The sequence below is a fragment of the Diprion similis genome, chromosome 10, assembly GCF_021155765.1.
Source record: "Diprion similis isolate iyDipSimi1 chromosome 10, iyDipSimi1.1, whole genome shotgun sequence".
Lineage (NCBI taxonomy): Eukaryota > Metazoa > Arthropoda > Insecta > Hymenoptera > Diprionidae > Diprion > Diprion similis.
The window spans coordinates 17,527,135-17,543,658 of record NC_060114.1 but is presented as its reverse complement, the minus strand read 5'-3'; the positions used below and the strand labels follow the sequence as shown (position 1 = coordinate 17,543,658).

General features: G+C 40.4%; 1 protein-coding gene across 3 annotated transcripts in view; it reads left to right on the top strand.

Annotated features, from left to right (window-relative positions):
- Positions 1-16,524, top strand: part of LOC124410782 — a 70,972-nt gene that overhangs the window by 28,342 nt on the left and 26,106 nt on the right. For all 3 annotated transcript variants that reach the window (XR_006929623.1, XM_046889394.1, XM_046889393.1), the window contains exons 3-4: positions 9,991-10,161; positions 11,768-11,906. Coding sequence is in view for 2 of the 3 variants with exons in the window: in XM_046889394.1 (XP_046745350.1) it covers positions 9,991-10,161; positions 11,768-11,906 (310 nt within the window). In the remaining variant the exon portion in view is untranslated. The remainder of the gene's footprint in view (positions 1-9,990; positions 10,162-11,767; positions 11,907-16,524) is intronic.

Genomic DNA, 16,524 nt, shown 5'->3' with positions numbered 1-16,524 from the left:
AAGTATTAAAAGTGACTTTGTGATGCACTATATCGACGTAATTTTGCGAGAGGAATCGACTGCGCACAGTCCGAATACGCTGCGAGCAACGTATCAAGAGTTACGGCCAAAAAATGAGAAATTTCCTTTGTAATTCCTCTGCTGTTGGTCTCACGATATTTTTGATGTGTTTTTCGCATTCCTGAGGGTCCAATTAGTCGGAAAAGGGTCCTGCAAAACGATTCCCAGACGAAAAGTTTTGGAGCACTGAAAATCGCAAAAAAGCAAGGCTAACCCCAGTGGATTTTTTCACTCGAAATTTGGCCGATTTTGAAAAGTATTAAAAGTGACTTTGTGATGCACTATATCGACGTAATTTTGCGAGAGGAATCGACTGCGCACAGTCCGAATACGCTGCGAGCAACGTATCAAGAGTTACGGCCAAAAAATGAGAAATTTCCTTTGTAATTCCTCTGCTGTTGGTCTCACGATATTTTTGATGTGTTTTTCGCATTCCTGAGGGTCCAATTAGTCGGAAAAGGGTCCTGCAAAACGATTCCCAGACGAAAAGTTTTGGAGCTCTAAAAATCGCAAAAAAGCAAGGCTAACCCCTTTGGATTTTTTCGCTCGAAATTTGGCCGATTTTGAAAAGTATTAAAAGTGACTTTGTGATGCACTATATCGACGTAATTTTGCGAGAGGAATCGACTGCGCACAGTCCGAATACGCTGCGAGCAACGTATCAAGAGTTACGGCCAAAAAATGAGAAATTTCCTGTGTAATTCCTCTGCTGTTGGTCTCACGATATTTTTGATGTGTTTTTCGCATTCCTGAGGGTCCAATTAGTCGGAAAAGGGTCCTGCAAAACGATTCCCAGACGAAAAGTTTTGGAGCTCTGAAAATCGCAAAAAAGCAAGGCTAACCCCTTTGGATTTTTTCGCTCGAAATTTGGCCGATTTTGAAAAGTATTAAAAGTGACTTTGTGATGCACTATATCAACGTAATTTTGCGAGAGGAATCGACTGCGCACAGTCCGAATACGCTGCGAGCAACGTATCAAGAGTTACGGCCAAAAAATGAGAAATTTCCTTTGTAATTCCTCTGCTGTTGGTCTTACGATATTTTTGATGTGTTTTTCGCATTCCTGGGGGTCCAATTAGTCGGAAAAGGGTCCTGCGAAACAATTCCCAGACGAAAAGTTTTGGAGCTCTGAAAATCGCAAAAAAGCAAGGCTAACCCCTTTGGATTTTTTCACTCGAAATTTGGCCGATTTTGAAAAGTATTAAAAGTGACTTTGTGATGCACTATATCGACGTAATTTTGCGAGAGGAATCGACTGCGCACAGTCCGAATACGCTGCGAGCAACGTATCAAGAGTTACGGCCAAAAAATGAGAAATTTTCTTTGTAATTCCTCTGCTGTTGGTCTCACGATATTTTTGATGTGTTTTTCGCATTCCTGAGGGTCCAATTAGTCGGAAAAGGGTCCTGCAAAACGATTCCCAGACGAAAAGTTTTGGAGCTCTGAAAATCGCAAAAAAGCAAGGCTAACCCCTTTGGATTTTTTCACTCGAAATTTGGCCGATTTTGAAAAGCATTAAATGTGACTTTGTGATGCACTATATCGACGTAATTTTGCTAGAGGAATCGACTGCGCACAGTCCGAATGCGCTGCGAGCAACGTATCAAGAGTTACGGCCAAAAAATGAGAAATTTCTTTTGTAATTCCTCTGCTGTTGGTCTCACGATATTTTTGATGTGTTTTCCGCATTCCTGAGGGTCCAATTAGTCGGAAAAAGGTCCTGCAAAACGATTCCCAGACGAAAAGTTTTGGAGCTCTAAAAATCGCAAAAAAGCAAGGCTAATCCCTTTGGATTTTTTCACTCGAAATTTGGCCAATTTTGAAAAGTATTAAAAGTGACTTTGTGATGCACTATATCGACGTAATTTTGCGAGAGGAATCGACTGCGCACAGTCCGAATACGCTGCGAGCAACGTATCAAGAGTTACGGCCAAAAAATGAGAAATTTTCTTTGTAATTCCTCTGCTGTTGGTCTCACGATATTTTTGATGTGTTTTTCGCATTCCTGAGGGTCCAATTAGTCGGAAAAGGGTCCTGCAAAACGATTCCCAGACGAAAAGTTTTGGAGCTCTGAAAATCGCAAAAAAGCAAGGCTAACCCCTTTGGATTTTTTCGCTCGAAATTTGGCCGATTTTGAAAAGTATTAAAAGTGACTTTGTGATGCACTATATCAACGTAATTTTGCGAGAGGAATCGACTGCGCACAGTCCGAATACGCTGCGAGCAACGTATCAAGAGTTACGGCCAAAAAATGAGAAAGTTCCTTTGTAATTCCTCTGCTGTTGGTCTTACGATATTTTTGATGTGTTTTTCGCATTCCTGGGGGTCCAATTAGTCGGAAAAGGGTCCTGCAAAACGATTCCCAGACGAAAAGTTTTGGAGCTCTGAAAATCTCAAAAAAGCAAGGCCCCTTTGGATTTTTTCACTCGAAATTTGGCCGATTTTGAAAAGCATTAAAAGTGACTTTGTGATGCACTATATCGACGTAATTTTGCGAGAGGAATCGACTGCGCACAGTCCGAATACGCTGCGAGCAACGTATCAAGAGTTACGGCCAAAAAATGAGAAATTTCCTTTGTAATTCCTCTGCTGTTGGTCTCACGATATTTTTGATGTGTTTTTCGCATTCCTGAGGGTCCAATTAGTCGGAAAAGGGTCCTGCAAAACGATTCCCAGACGAAAAGTTTTGGAGCTCTGAAAATCGCAAAAAAGCAAGGCTAACCCCTTTCGATTTTTTTTACTCGAAATTTGGTCGATTTTGAAAAGTATTAAAATTGACTTTGTGATGCACTATATCGACGTAATTTCGAGGGAGGAATCGACTGCGCACAGTCCGAATACGCTGCGAGCAACGTATCAAGAGTTACGGCCAAAAAACGAGAAATATTCCTCGTAATTCCTCTGCTGTTGGTCTCACGATATTTTTGATGTCTTTTTCGCATTCCTGAGGGTCCAATTAGTCTGAAACGGGTCCTGCAAAACGATTTCCAGACGAAAAGTTTTGGAGCTCTGAAAATCGCAAAAAAGCAAGGCTAACCCCTTTGGATTTTTCCAGTCGAATTCGGCCAAATTTTAACAATGTCTAGTCATTCTCTTGATGCCCATACCGACGTAATTCCACGAGAGGAATCAATTGCGCACAGTTTGAGTACGTTGCGAGCAACGTATTGAGAGCTATAGCCGAGAATCGAGGAAATCTTTCCATTCTTTCCTAAGCTGTAGATTTTTGCTGTTGTAGACGTCTCCTTCGTATTTTTGAGGGTCCAATCCGTCTTATAATAGCTGAACAAATCCCTTACCGAAGATAAAGTGTCTGGACCCAAAATCGCAAAAAACGAGTTATACTTGTTGCACAACGGGCCTAAACGTACGGCTGGAATACATGAAACTTGGGAAGGAGTTTCAGAAAGGATTCGGAAGAAAAGTCACAAATTCATAGCTTCAAAATTTCATTTTATTTTGCTTTATATACCCTAATTCTAGTACAAATGTTTCGTTGTCGGTGCTTAGTAATTTAACAAATTGATAAATCGAATTGAAGAGGTAAATAGAGAGTCGGGATGACCAACCAATCGATCGTGGCTATTAATTGGACCAATCAATCGCAACCAGGCAAAAAAAAAAAAATAATACACACACAACACACGACTCTGTCAAAAATATTTCATTCAATTGTGTGGTAAAGATTTGAGATTCATCGCACAGGGTCTGGAAGGTAAACAGTAGATCTCAGATCCAATCAAGTTGGCCATCGTACACACAATATCTCATTGTCATCCAGTTCTAATTGTAAGCTATGTTTAAAGTTTCAAGTCTTTAGCTCATCGAAAAGTTAGTTTAAAATCGATTGCGAAATTTGTACCGAAGAGACCAATAAGAAAGCGCGTTAATAAAAACTTTTGAAAATCATCAACTTGTATTTTTCGAATTCATTTTCAATTCGATTTATACCAATCTTTATCAACTATCAACTAGCCCACTTCCATCTTGGTCTCAAATGTTCGTTTTTTAACAAAAAATTCATGCGAACCATTCAACGCCAATCGACTATGGCCATTCATTCGAGAATCAGGCTTTTGTATTTTTAAGAGCAGTAAAAAGCAAACCCGTAGTTCAGAAAATCTAAAACTCAGTGAATGATGATTTTTTTTTTAGTACATTCAACACACACTTGAAAATTAATAAAATCGCCGATGGTTATCGTCATAGTTGATGGCGATGGTGATGGTGATGGTGATGGTCAGTTCATTACGGAATATCTGTAACCATAAAATCAAGTATATACTACCATTATTTCCTACGATCACTCGAAGTACATTTTTTTTTTTAACTATATATTAGTGCACAATTCGATGTTGGTGCAACAATGATAATGATAACCACCCAGTTCATAACAATCCCTTATTCGAATTTTTGTCTTTTCGGTGATAATTCTCGTGTCGCTGAATTCTTGCAGTTCGCGAAGCCTCCCTCCCCCCTTCCCCCCCTGACCCATTAGGGCCAAATACCAATCGATAAACAATAACGTACCACTTGTATCTTTCCACCGCTGCAATTGGCTTGCCCGGAATCCAATCCAATTTGCTCTCGAGCGTATAGAAGCAGCCGGGCGCACGTCCGTCCCTTCGCTTTTTATCTCTCCTCTCTTCGCTCTCCCGTTTCATCTATCTCTCGATCAAGTGAGTATGGCTGTGGCTGTGGCTGTGTGTGTATGTGCCAGCAGGACGCTTACCCTGGTTCCGATAACCGATCATTTACTCTATAAAATCGTAATAAAAATTCGAATTCGTGAATGTGACATTCAATATTGGAATATGTCCTCGTGACGTCAGAGCCTGATTGTCGGCGCCATTTTATTACCACATAACCTTAGTTTTTCATTTAAAATAGGGCAAATCGGGATTCTTGGGCTTTCAAATTACTCGTGTCACCAAAATTAATGAAACGTAATCAATGACATACCAGGCCTGCCATCCACACGCAAAAAAAAACCCTGTCAACGGTCTGCTGCCAGCCTGGTTGCATTAGTTTGATTTTGTTCGACAGACGGGGAAATAACCAAAAATCTAAGATACGTGCAGGTTTTTAATAATACATTTGTTAAGATCTATTAAATGGTGTTGGTTGGTTCAGTTATTTTTTTTCAACAAAAAGTAATTATATATTTTATAAGGATTATCGAAATAAACGAAGCCTTCTGAATCATCAAAGTTTTTAATTACTTCGAACGAATGTTCTTCAATTTTGGTGAATTTTAGTCGAATTAGGTGATTGTTTTGGGAACTCAAAACGCCTCGGATTATTTGTACACTACTTGGCTAATATTTACTCGTTAAAACAAATAGAATCGAACAACCGTTGTATTGATTTTACTCAATTTAGTAGATTCTAGTACGTCTTATTTGAACCAAACAAATCATCAATCAAATAAAACACATCATGGGAAAAATCCACACACATTGCTTGTATAAAGGCTATTTTTTCAGTTTAGATTGCGGATTTAATATTGTACTCCATTTGATCGATTATCCACTGGATAGTTGAGGATTGAAAATTCTTTAAATTTGTATATAATTCGTATATTTTAGTAGAAAACTAATAACTAAAATTGCAAACAAAAGTTTCGATACATCAATTTTTTATTTCAAATATATTTCGAACGGTTGAGAATTTGTGAGATTCGTTCGATTTCAATTCACGACGACTTGTTTTGTTGGATGGAAAACTATTTTTCAAAAATTCAATGATATAGATTTTTTTAATCAGATTCAATATTAGTGCAATCTTGAAAAATTGAATATTTACGTATTCCAATATCATGACAAAAGGTTTTTAGAAGGATTGCAGATAATAGTCTTCTTAAAAAAATAAACTTTTAGACTTTTAAAAACGATTTTAAATCCAGAACTGATAGGCTTTCTTTCTCTCCTACTTTTCCTCTTACCTTACTGAAATAAGCGGGAAGTTATGATTCTTGACTCAACAGCCTCATACATTAATTTCTCGCCTCTGTAAAAAATATGTTTCTTATAACCAACTTTTCACTCCACAATATCTTAATTACAAGTAGCTATAAATTATTGCGCTGAATCCCACGGCCCTCTTTCCAGATTTTATACGCAATACATTATATTTAATAAAAATTTCGTGAAGCATCAAAATTCCTCTTCCGTATATAGTTTCGATGATTCTTGCCATCGTTGTCCAAACAAAAAATTAAATTTAAAAACGTACCGATGCGATGAAAATAATTTCTAAATCATTATCTAGGAACTCGCTGAAAACAATCAATCCGAACGGACAGAAAAATATCCGTTTCATAAAATTTCACAGACCAGTTGTAGAAAAAAATGTCACGTGTAACTGAAAAAGTTTAGAATTTCACTAACGTGTTCGCGTCTCCGAAACTTGTTACTTGTTCGGAAATCTGTCAAGATGAAAAAAAAAGAAGAAGAAAAAAATTGAATTTTTTCCGGGTCTTATTTAGATGAGAAAACGGTAGGTAAGTCGATTTAGACGCTTCTTGAAATTTTTTTACGGAGCCGAGATTTCGAGAGGCGGACCAGCTGGCTGTAATATAACCCAGCATATACGCGATGTCAGGCAAGATTTAACAGATTCGCCAGACTGCAGACGGGAAGGCAATAACGATTTTTTCTGCCTCTAACTCTGGCGTACCGTTTTCTCGAAAATTGGCACGTGCAGCACAACAGAAATTGAGAGAGAGAGAGAGAGAGGAAAAGAAATGATAAAAATTGAAAATGAAACAATTACGCATGACGGATAAGAAGGATAAAGAAAAAGAAAAATAGCGTAAAGTCAGAGAGGTAAAAGCAATGAGGATTAAAAGATGGAAGTCGAATTATACCGTTGAAAATGAAATCAGCCTTAATTTGACACTGAAGTGATCCCTTTTCAATTCCTACACTTCTTTTTCCCTTTTTCTTTTTTATATTCTTTCTTGCTTTTTGAACGCGCGGGGTAAGATTTATTGCGAAAGTTTACCCCCTGCGTGGTGAAGAAGGAGGGAGAAAATAGGGGGTGAAAATTTAACGAGAAGAAAGTCAAGGGACGTTACACTCCGTACTACGTATATAGTTGCGTATATGCAAAACGAGTGATTACGAATTCGGCGTTTGGGATGGTAATCAAGTATGGCCAGATGTTGTTACCCGCTTTGGCATTATACATACCGCCAACTTCCCAACCCCGAAAATCCCTCTGCCGGAAGACACCCAGCAGCCGACCTTCGGACTGAAAAAAGTCCGGAAATCCTTTATGCATGAACCTGCGTGATATATATTTTATAACAATACGTATACGTATGTACATACGTGTGTGAATTATCCTTGTACGAGCTACGGAAGCCGGTGTTTGAAACAAATTTTTCAAAACCACAGGGCTTAGCCATTCAAATATATCTGAATTCAATGAATCCGGTTTTTGCCTTTTTTTGTTATTGTATCTTCGTTAGAAAGATCACTGCAGGCAAATCTGTGCCTCACCATTTCGAATATATACATCAGGGTGTCCCTTATTTAGGGTGGTAACGAATTTTTGCCGCCCCGTCCCCCAAATTAACTTCAAATAATTCGAAAACAATTGCCTAATTTTTTCAGATTTCTACCTCAACTCTGGAAATAACGTGGGAAAAATTTGTTTCCTCGGTATATATTTTGTTGCAAGAGTAATAATAGTTTAAAAAAATGTATAACTGTGAGATTTTAGTAGGCATTAGTGCTACTATCTGTAAAAAAATTTACATCACGATACCAGCAAATCTAGACGAATTGCACTTCCTCTAAATAAAAAAAAAAGGTCAGATTTCGAGGGTGTGCAATTACTCGGTATTGCGTGTTATGATTATGTGATTTTTTTCCAGACAGTAGCACTAATACCGACTAAAACTTCATGGTTACAAATTTTTTTCTTAAACATTATTACTTTTACAATAAAATATATACTGAGAAAAAAAGTTTTTATAAGAAACTTCGACCACAAAGCCGACTATCTTAGAATTGAGGTAAAAATCTGAAAAAATTGGGAAATTGTTTTCTAATTATTTGTAATTTATCTGGGGGGTGGGACGGCAAAAATTCGTCAGCACCCTAAATAAGGGACACCTTAATACACATACAATAACGATTTGAATGTTACATTTTTATTGTAGATTGCTTGAAAATTTTTTCGTCAAGATTATAACACATCATTTTATTACAACATTGCAGTCTATTGTACGTCTAGACACAAACTATAAGAAAGAAAATAACGAAAGTTAAACCGCTACTGGCGTTGACGGTTTATTTTAATTTCATTTTGTTATTCATTTCGAGTTGAAGAATTAATTTCCCGGAGACAAGATTGTCCCGATTATCCAGGCTCGTGACTTTGTACAAACGAGCTCTATGTTTAGTAATTTTCATTAATACCTTGAGCTTCGGGCTACCTTGTTTTCGGTCCGAAACAAAATGCGAGCTCGATTTTATACGTATTATATGGAATGCAGCTTCTTTCTCCAAAAAAGTTTCTCTCACCTTGGACTGGACTGAAGTAAGATACATACCAACGCAACGGCGCGAAAATACCCTAAATCGCTGGTGATTAATTGTTGTGACGTTGAATCTGTGTGGAATTATAAGCTGAAAAGTAGGTCGATTGTAATCTGTGTATGACATGAAATTTTTACTTGCCAAACGTGCGGAATGAGAATTAAAAAAATGTAAAAAAACAAAAATTACTGAAAATATACGAGCAGTCTTGGGTAACTTGACGGCGCAATTAAAATGAATAAAATATGAAATCAATGTTGAAATGAGTGAAAAAGAAATTTTTTTAAATAAAAAAAGATAAAAGATAAAAATAATAATACTGGACGTTGAAAGGGGTTGAAATTCAGCCACAATTAAAACGTTGCGGCCGAGTGTTTTTCAGAGTGAGCGTGAAAAATACCAAAAGAAAAATAAATGAGGGAAAAGGAGAAAACAAAAATAGTGAAACACGTCGGCTGGGCAACAGTCCGAGAATACGGGTTAAGAGAAAATTATATTTTCGTTCAATTGCCTGCTCGACTCGACTACGCGAATTTCGTCTGCATGAATGTGTGTACGTACACACAAAACGATCAAAAAGCAGAAAAAAAAATCACAAGCAGCTGTCGAATGATCCAGTCGGAGGAGGGAGTGAATTGATCCGTTAATCTTTCACGACGAGTGATGCGTTTTTTGTTGTATGAAAATAAGTTAAAACATCAAAAAGTAAATAAAGAAATTTGAAAAAAAACATGCAGGTTTCAACGTTTTACCGAATTGTAATGAAGTTGATTGGCCAAAAAATGATATCTCTTAGTATTATTAATTTAATTATACGAGATAATGGTAAATTAGAGTGATTTTCAAATTGTTATGTTCGTAAGCTACGGAAATTTAAAGAAAACTATATGCACAGAAAATAAAAGAATTATAAACGAAAGCTTAGACTTCAAATCGATTCGAAATTATTAGAATCCAGTAGATTCGTTAGATTTCACTCTGCTTAATTTGTCCAAAAGACGATCTTCCACAAATCTATTGAAATACCAAATCTTCTTTAATGTTAGCATCATTAAATGTTTAAATGTACAAAATTTCAGCGTTATCGATAACGATCAACAAATGGCAATATCAAATTGACTACTAACTTGAAAAAATAAAGAATCTGTTTGTGATTTTGTAGAAAATGGTCTTCTGTCTCAACCGAACCGTCGCAGAGTAAAATCGAACGAATCTAAGAAATTTGCAACAATTATGAATATATCATTGGCCAACGAATCTCTAATCAAGTGCAAAACTTTGTCACAGATAGGTATTCCGATCGAGGAAGAAAAAATTGCAATGAATTCTCGAGAATTGCAAATTATCCAACAAATGTGAAAGCCCATTTCGTCTGTTTCAGTTGCTTGTTCGACGGTGACTGTCCCGAAGTGTCAAGCGGCTCTGGTGACCCTGCAAGCCTTTCCATTCTTCAAGCCAACATGCCTGTGTCGAGAGCCACACGTCGATCCGGAATGCAACAGCTTCCGGGACTTCCTGTTCGATCATCCGTGCGTTTACGTCCTTAAAAAAGGTGAGGATTGAATCGAACGACCCAGTCTCGAAAAAGGTTTAAGGAAAAAAAGTTACCCTTATACTGCGGAACGAGGGTAGCCGGTGGTTTTTTAATTTTAAAGATTTCGGGCTTACAGTTCCGACGGGGTCGTCTAAATCCCTTCCTCGCCCTGATTCTCTTATCTTCAGAACGATCTCGCGTACCTACATTTCACCTCCCGAATGTTAGGTACAAGCATCGGCTCTCGTTAAGCCGGTTCATTCGTTTTCAATGGAAAAAAGCACACCAAAGAGATAAAGAGAATGCACAAAGGGCGAACGAAATCGGACTCAACCCTCATACCCCGATGTTTTGTATCAGTACACTCTTTTCACCAGAACTGAGGCAGCCGTCAGCTCATTGTTTCGTTAATTCTGTTATTTTTGCCCACATATCGCATCCCTCACAATTTCCTAATATTTTCACCACGGTGCTATAAACCGATAGCTCGTTTCGAATACGGTGCTGATTATTCATCCCCGATCCTAATAGGTGGGAGTGAATTTTGTCTAATTTCTTCAACCCTGCGAAATGATTAATCTCCTTACAAACCTTGCGGAAAACCATCACCTAAGGAGATTGTCATGCGTAGCTATAACTAAACTTTACGACAGCCTCGTATTGCACATCAAACAATCGCAAATACGATTGTTGTCCCTCCATTTTTTTTTTTTTTTTTTTCTTCTTCCTTCTTCTCGGTGTACACACAGCCAGCTGTCGTAAAACGCGAACGCGAGTCAACGAGACATTTTTCCGGCAAACTGTAGGTAAAGCAATTGTACGTAGGTACCTTGAGCGTTATGTCATGTAGGTTATGCCCATACTTGCTCTTTGATGGTTGTACATATATTCTCTAACTGTGTCAGATTAGAGAAACATATTTTTACAGTTGAAACAATGTCTAAACGTTAGTTTTCACTGATATCAAAATCCTTACCAGGTATCAGACTTTTAGCTGAAACAAGTCACAATTTTTTTTTACGGTAATAACTGATGTTTAAGCCTTGTTCAAGCTGAAGCAAAAGAAAAAAACGTTCCTCCAATTTGAAACAGCCCGATATACACTCGACTCGGTTGAAAAAGAGGGCGACTCCTGAGGCCAGTTTTAAATTTGATAAAAGATCGAGGATCGCCCGATCGATACACCCTCGCGTGTTATTGGCCCGTGAGAACAGTTGGGGGGAGTGAGAAGGAAAGAAGGAGAGAAGGAGTCTCTTCGTGCCGGAATCGAATAGAAAACGAAAGAACCGCGATGCGATAGGCTTTCAATCGTACAGACCCAGGTTGCTATCGTTCCTTTTTCTCCGCTGCTGGCAGAGCTCTATCGACTCCGAGTGCTTTTGAACGTTCCAACGATTCCCAATTGCGGATAATTCCTGATGCACTTTTTCCACTTCCATTTCCACCCGACCGACTCGCGGTTCCCGAGGGAACAAAGGATCGTCGTAGAAGGCTCACCACCGACCGCGACGTCATCCTTGCACACAACAGTTCTCATACGTTTATTATCTTCAGGCTGTCCCGGAATAAACGAAGAGTAAGAACCAAGCTGCGGTTATACCTGAGCGCGCGATTCTTGTTGCAGATCCGCTTCCGGTGGAGCCACTTCCGACATGCAACCACGCGTTGAGCGTCTGTCAGCGAGGCAAGTCCTGCGTCAAGCTCTTCGACAACTTCAAGACCAACTGCAAAGCCAGGGATGGTAAATGCAGAATGGAAAGTAGGTGAGTGGGGTTGCAGCATACAAGTTCCTGTTTCCCTTGCGTAATGCAGTTTTTGTCCGGGAAAAAAGCCAGCTTTCCTTCCTTTTGTCGACGAGACCTCCGGCGGTGATTCGAACAATTGTTCTTTTCCTGTTCTTTCTTCTTCTTTTCTCTCGCCTCTCCCGACTGCACCAACAAAACACAGCCGAGACCAAATCTGGGCTAACTTTATAAACCGTTTAAAAAGTGGTCTTTAAAATTAACCGATGGTCTCTCAGGGACACATGAACTACACTTTTTTCTACCGCGACATGATGCTCGGTACTCAACAGCCGGTGATGACTGATTAGAGGAATTAATAGGGAAACCTGGCTTTTATACGATGATCAGTTGTAACGTGTGGTAGTTAGATAGTCGGCACGAAGTGGGTAAGTAATTTCGAAAACTACCCTTCACCGCACGAAACGTGGTTGAGTCGCAGCAAGTAGGCAATATCAAAGTTGGAGATACAAATGTGTATATATATATATATATATATATATATGTATATAATACCCGAAGAGTGGCGATTCAATCAAAGTTGGTTGTGTATTTCGGCGGGGCTCGTTCTTCGGCGAAATTAAATGCTATCCCATCCCGCCTTCCATGTTGTGTATATGGGTATGTGTGTGTGTGTCTGGTTGAAGGGGCTGGTTCCCGGTACTTCTGCAGCGAGATACACCCCCTCCCACACTTCCACCGACCAACGAGCCCGCCTTTGCAGCAGCTGTCTCTGTCTTGTATACATGTATATATTGGTATAATGGCAACAGATACAGCTGCACGTTTCCCTAATTAAATGAGAACGCTCTCTCGTCGACTTCTATGCCCTCGCGATCGTTCCGATCAATTCAAGGAAACAGGGGATAGAAATTAGAGAGTTCCTAACCAAGGGTCCCCGAGGCAGAAGTCATCTTGGGACAGTCTGATCGGGGTCGTGAACTTTCCTTCATTTTTACACTGAAATCAGCTTCCTCGATCAGAGCTCGAAGCTCGAAGGGAGTGTGGATAGATCCTTCCGACTGCGTATATGGTAGCACATCAAAGTCGCCACTGCCATGAAATTTTATATGTAATTATAAACCAGTAACTGGTAATTTGTTAGCGTAGAGTTCCAGGTCCCAGTTCTCATTACACTTCGCCTGTATCGTCGATCCGTGAATCCATTTCCACTCGACATTGTCACCCACGATCCGTGTCATCAGAATAGGATGAAGGGTCATAATCCGTACGACATGTCATTGTCCGTCCTATTCCGGTGACACAGTCACTTTCCATCTGGTAATGGAAATTTCAGAAAAAGCTTCAGCATATTTCCAACTCGTTAGGCGGGCACATCTGTTTTCTGACGGCACTGCTTGGTATTGAACTCGACGGTATACATATCAACACGTGTAATCGGGTGATAAACGGTTACGTTCTAATGCGAAGTTATATCGACAAATCATGGAACAGTGACAAAGTGGGTGCTTGGGTTTAGGTCCCATCGCAGTCTCTCTTGTGCATCCATCCCTCGCCCTCAAGCCGTGGTTCCTGATGTGAATCTAAGAAAAACGCACGCGCGTTAACTCTGCAGCAGCTCTTCGTGTACCTACTTTATTCACACGTCGCACCGAATGTCAATTGGTGCTCGTTCGCCCCTCTTCTCGAGGAATGGGGCGCGTATGGTGTATAGCGTAGAATTTAGTCAAGGAGGAAAAGGCGCGTTTTCCACGTCGCGAGGCTACTACGTGACTTGTTAGAAATGACTTTGATCCACCACAAGGGTTTACGCCTTTGTGTTCAAGGCACTATCGCCTACCTCGCTCTCACTATCCCGAACACCGCACGTGCTGCATCCGGAGGCAAACAGTTCCCTCAATTTCACGCTTCACACCGTTATGCCAATTCACTCAAGCCATTTCCTACGATCATCCATTAGCAGATCACCGAGATTAGACCCACTTTCTGGTCTCGGTATCCTGTCCAAATTCAACTCAAATACCTCATTCATTAGTTGCTGCACCTCAAACTCCAGTGCAGTACATGGTCACTACAGGATGAACCGTTAAATCAAGTTCAGCAAAGTTTTGAGGATCTGATTTATCAAGGACGTCGAATGAGCTTCTCATCTTGCTAACACGTGTTGAAGCATTTTCTTTCAGTGTATTGTTATCAAGTCCGCAGTCAAATGAAATATGATTTGCATGATGTTTGAACGATGCATTTCATTCCAATCATAAAATGTGCGGCTCCTGTCTTAAGAGATGAAGTCAAGCTTGTGTAAAGCAGTCCAATAAATTTCTCCAAATTTCGTCTAAGCAATTATAGTAATCAATCACTGAGGTTTGATTTGGTTAAAGTTCAGGTCTCGCTTCATCATTCACCATGAAACATGCATGGTAATTCACGGATCATAAAATCACTCTACAATCTTGGATACAGTCAAGAGATCAGATTGTGATTATTCAGGGTGAAGAATCGAGCTTTCGGACATTGCCAAGTGGTCAGGATAACGCGTTTCCATCCAAGAATTCAGACTTAACGTCTTCTGAGAACGGGAAACGTGCCGATTCTCCAATTATATTTACCTTCCAGTTGGACAACCGGCTGTCCGTGATAGTTTAGCAAGCAAGCGTGCAGCAAGCACGGCCGGTTCATATTCCGCGCGAACGGACGAGCTCGTAGCTCGGAGCATGTCGTAATGATCAAAAGTTGGCTGCGCGTGAGATTCGACTGCAGCGTTTCGCGTCGGGTTGGCGGCTGGAGTGGCAGAGGGGGGGTGGCTGACGTCAACGTGCTATGCGCGCCGGTTCGATAATTCAAGTCTCGACCGAGCTCAGGCCGACCAACCGTCTCTTTTTACTCTTCCTCTTCCGCGTTGCCTGAGCTCTCCGGCTCGCCTGCCTTAAATCGGGTTACCACTCAGCGCCCCATCGACCGGGCAAGCGGGGGTGAAAAGAGCGGGAAACCAAAAGATGAGGGAAATTAACGCTTTGGCTCGTTATACCTGTCCGATGTAGGCAGGTATAGCCGCTCCGTGAATCGGAAAGCAGCGAGCCACTGCAATGCGGAATCTCATGCAGACGGAAAACAGATCTGCTAAGCCTTCCCCAGCAATTACATGTAAGATGCGCAAAGGAAAGAGACGCAAATTTATCATTTTACACTCGGTCACGGTCTCTTAAAAGGGGGGGGGGGGATTCAGCTTGAACGGTCGAAAACCATACCTATTTTTAGGAGTTATTTTTTTTTCATAAAGAAAATGAAAACAGAAGAATTTGAGTTTTAGGACTTTACTATGAAGACTTGAGAATTTTTTCATTGCAGTTATTAACAAAATGGCGGCATGGCGAATATAAGTAGAGAACAAGCTGTACCCCTCGTCTTATCCTTCATGAGCTTCGTGGGCGCTGAAATGGTGACAATGGGTGAATATGCACCTCATACCGTTTTCCAGTAAAGCAGATTGTTTTGTAAAATCGTTATGCTCGTATTCTGTTGTTCACCTTTGACCTGTCACACGTCAGGCGGAAAGTATGTAGAGGTATTCAATAACCGTTAGCGCAATACGAATGATATGCTGTTGTATTTGCTGGCTGAATATTTATCGGAACAATTGACCCATTTTTACCGCCTCTCATCTCGCCGAACCGTGAACAAGGTACATCCATATACATACAACGAGTAATATCGATTTGTTTCCTTGCGAGTTGAATTATATTTGTCAAGCTGTCGGTAGGCAGCGGGGCAATTCAATCACGAGACTTCTGAGATATGAAACAATATTTGTACAGCTTCTTAGTTTCAATATTATAAGTATACGTCTTGTACTTACCTCGCCGTAATCTCGTTCCAAGATTCTCCCTCTTCACCAAAGAGGAATCTTCCGTCTCCCATTCATTGCCCGTTTAATACAACAATGCTCATAGCGGGCATACCATAAAGCGATGTGAGGAGGAGCCCAAGGCTCTTGCTTTACAGGTCATGCGGAATAATGTACCTATATAAGGAAGGAAGCAGTGAATTGTCGAAATTCAACAGATCGCCAATTTTCGTCGACTTTTTTCATTCGCTTCATGTATGGGTCGCCTATTTATCGGCTGAAGATTACCGCAGGTTCCGGGCTTTGGATCACACTCGCCTCGGCAGGTAGCATCCGGAGAAAATGAGAGAGAGGCTCGATGTGGAGAGCAAGTGAGAGGAAGCAGGCAAGAAGGGTAGATATTCAAGAGGTAGTGAGTAAGGGGCAAGACTCGGGCGATAGCGATCCTGATCTTAATTAACAAACGTAATTAGACGGTCCGGAATGCTGGTTATACGTGGCAGCGTAACGGCGACCGGGAGGCAGATGGGTACAAGAGACGGAAGATGGTTAGAGGGACTGGTAAGATGTAATTAGATAAATTCATAATTCCAACTGTAACTGAATTTCGCCACTTTCAGACTTTGGTAAACACGATCATAGCCGCAGCGATACCCGCATCTCAAACAGGTTAAGGTTAGTCTGCCTCGGCCGTAGATACGAAACGCCATTTCATCCCGGGTAATCAACTAATGATGTGAGACGTAGACTGCGGTATTCCTGAACCCTGAAGACTGCAGATCGGCCGTCTCGGCT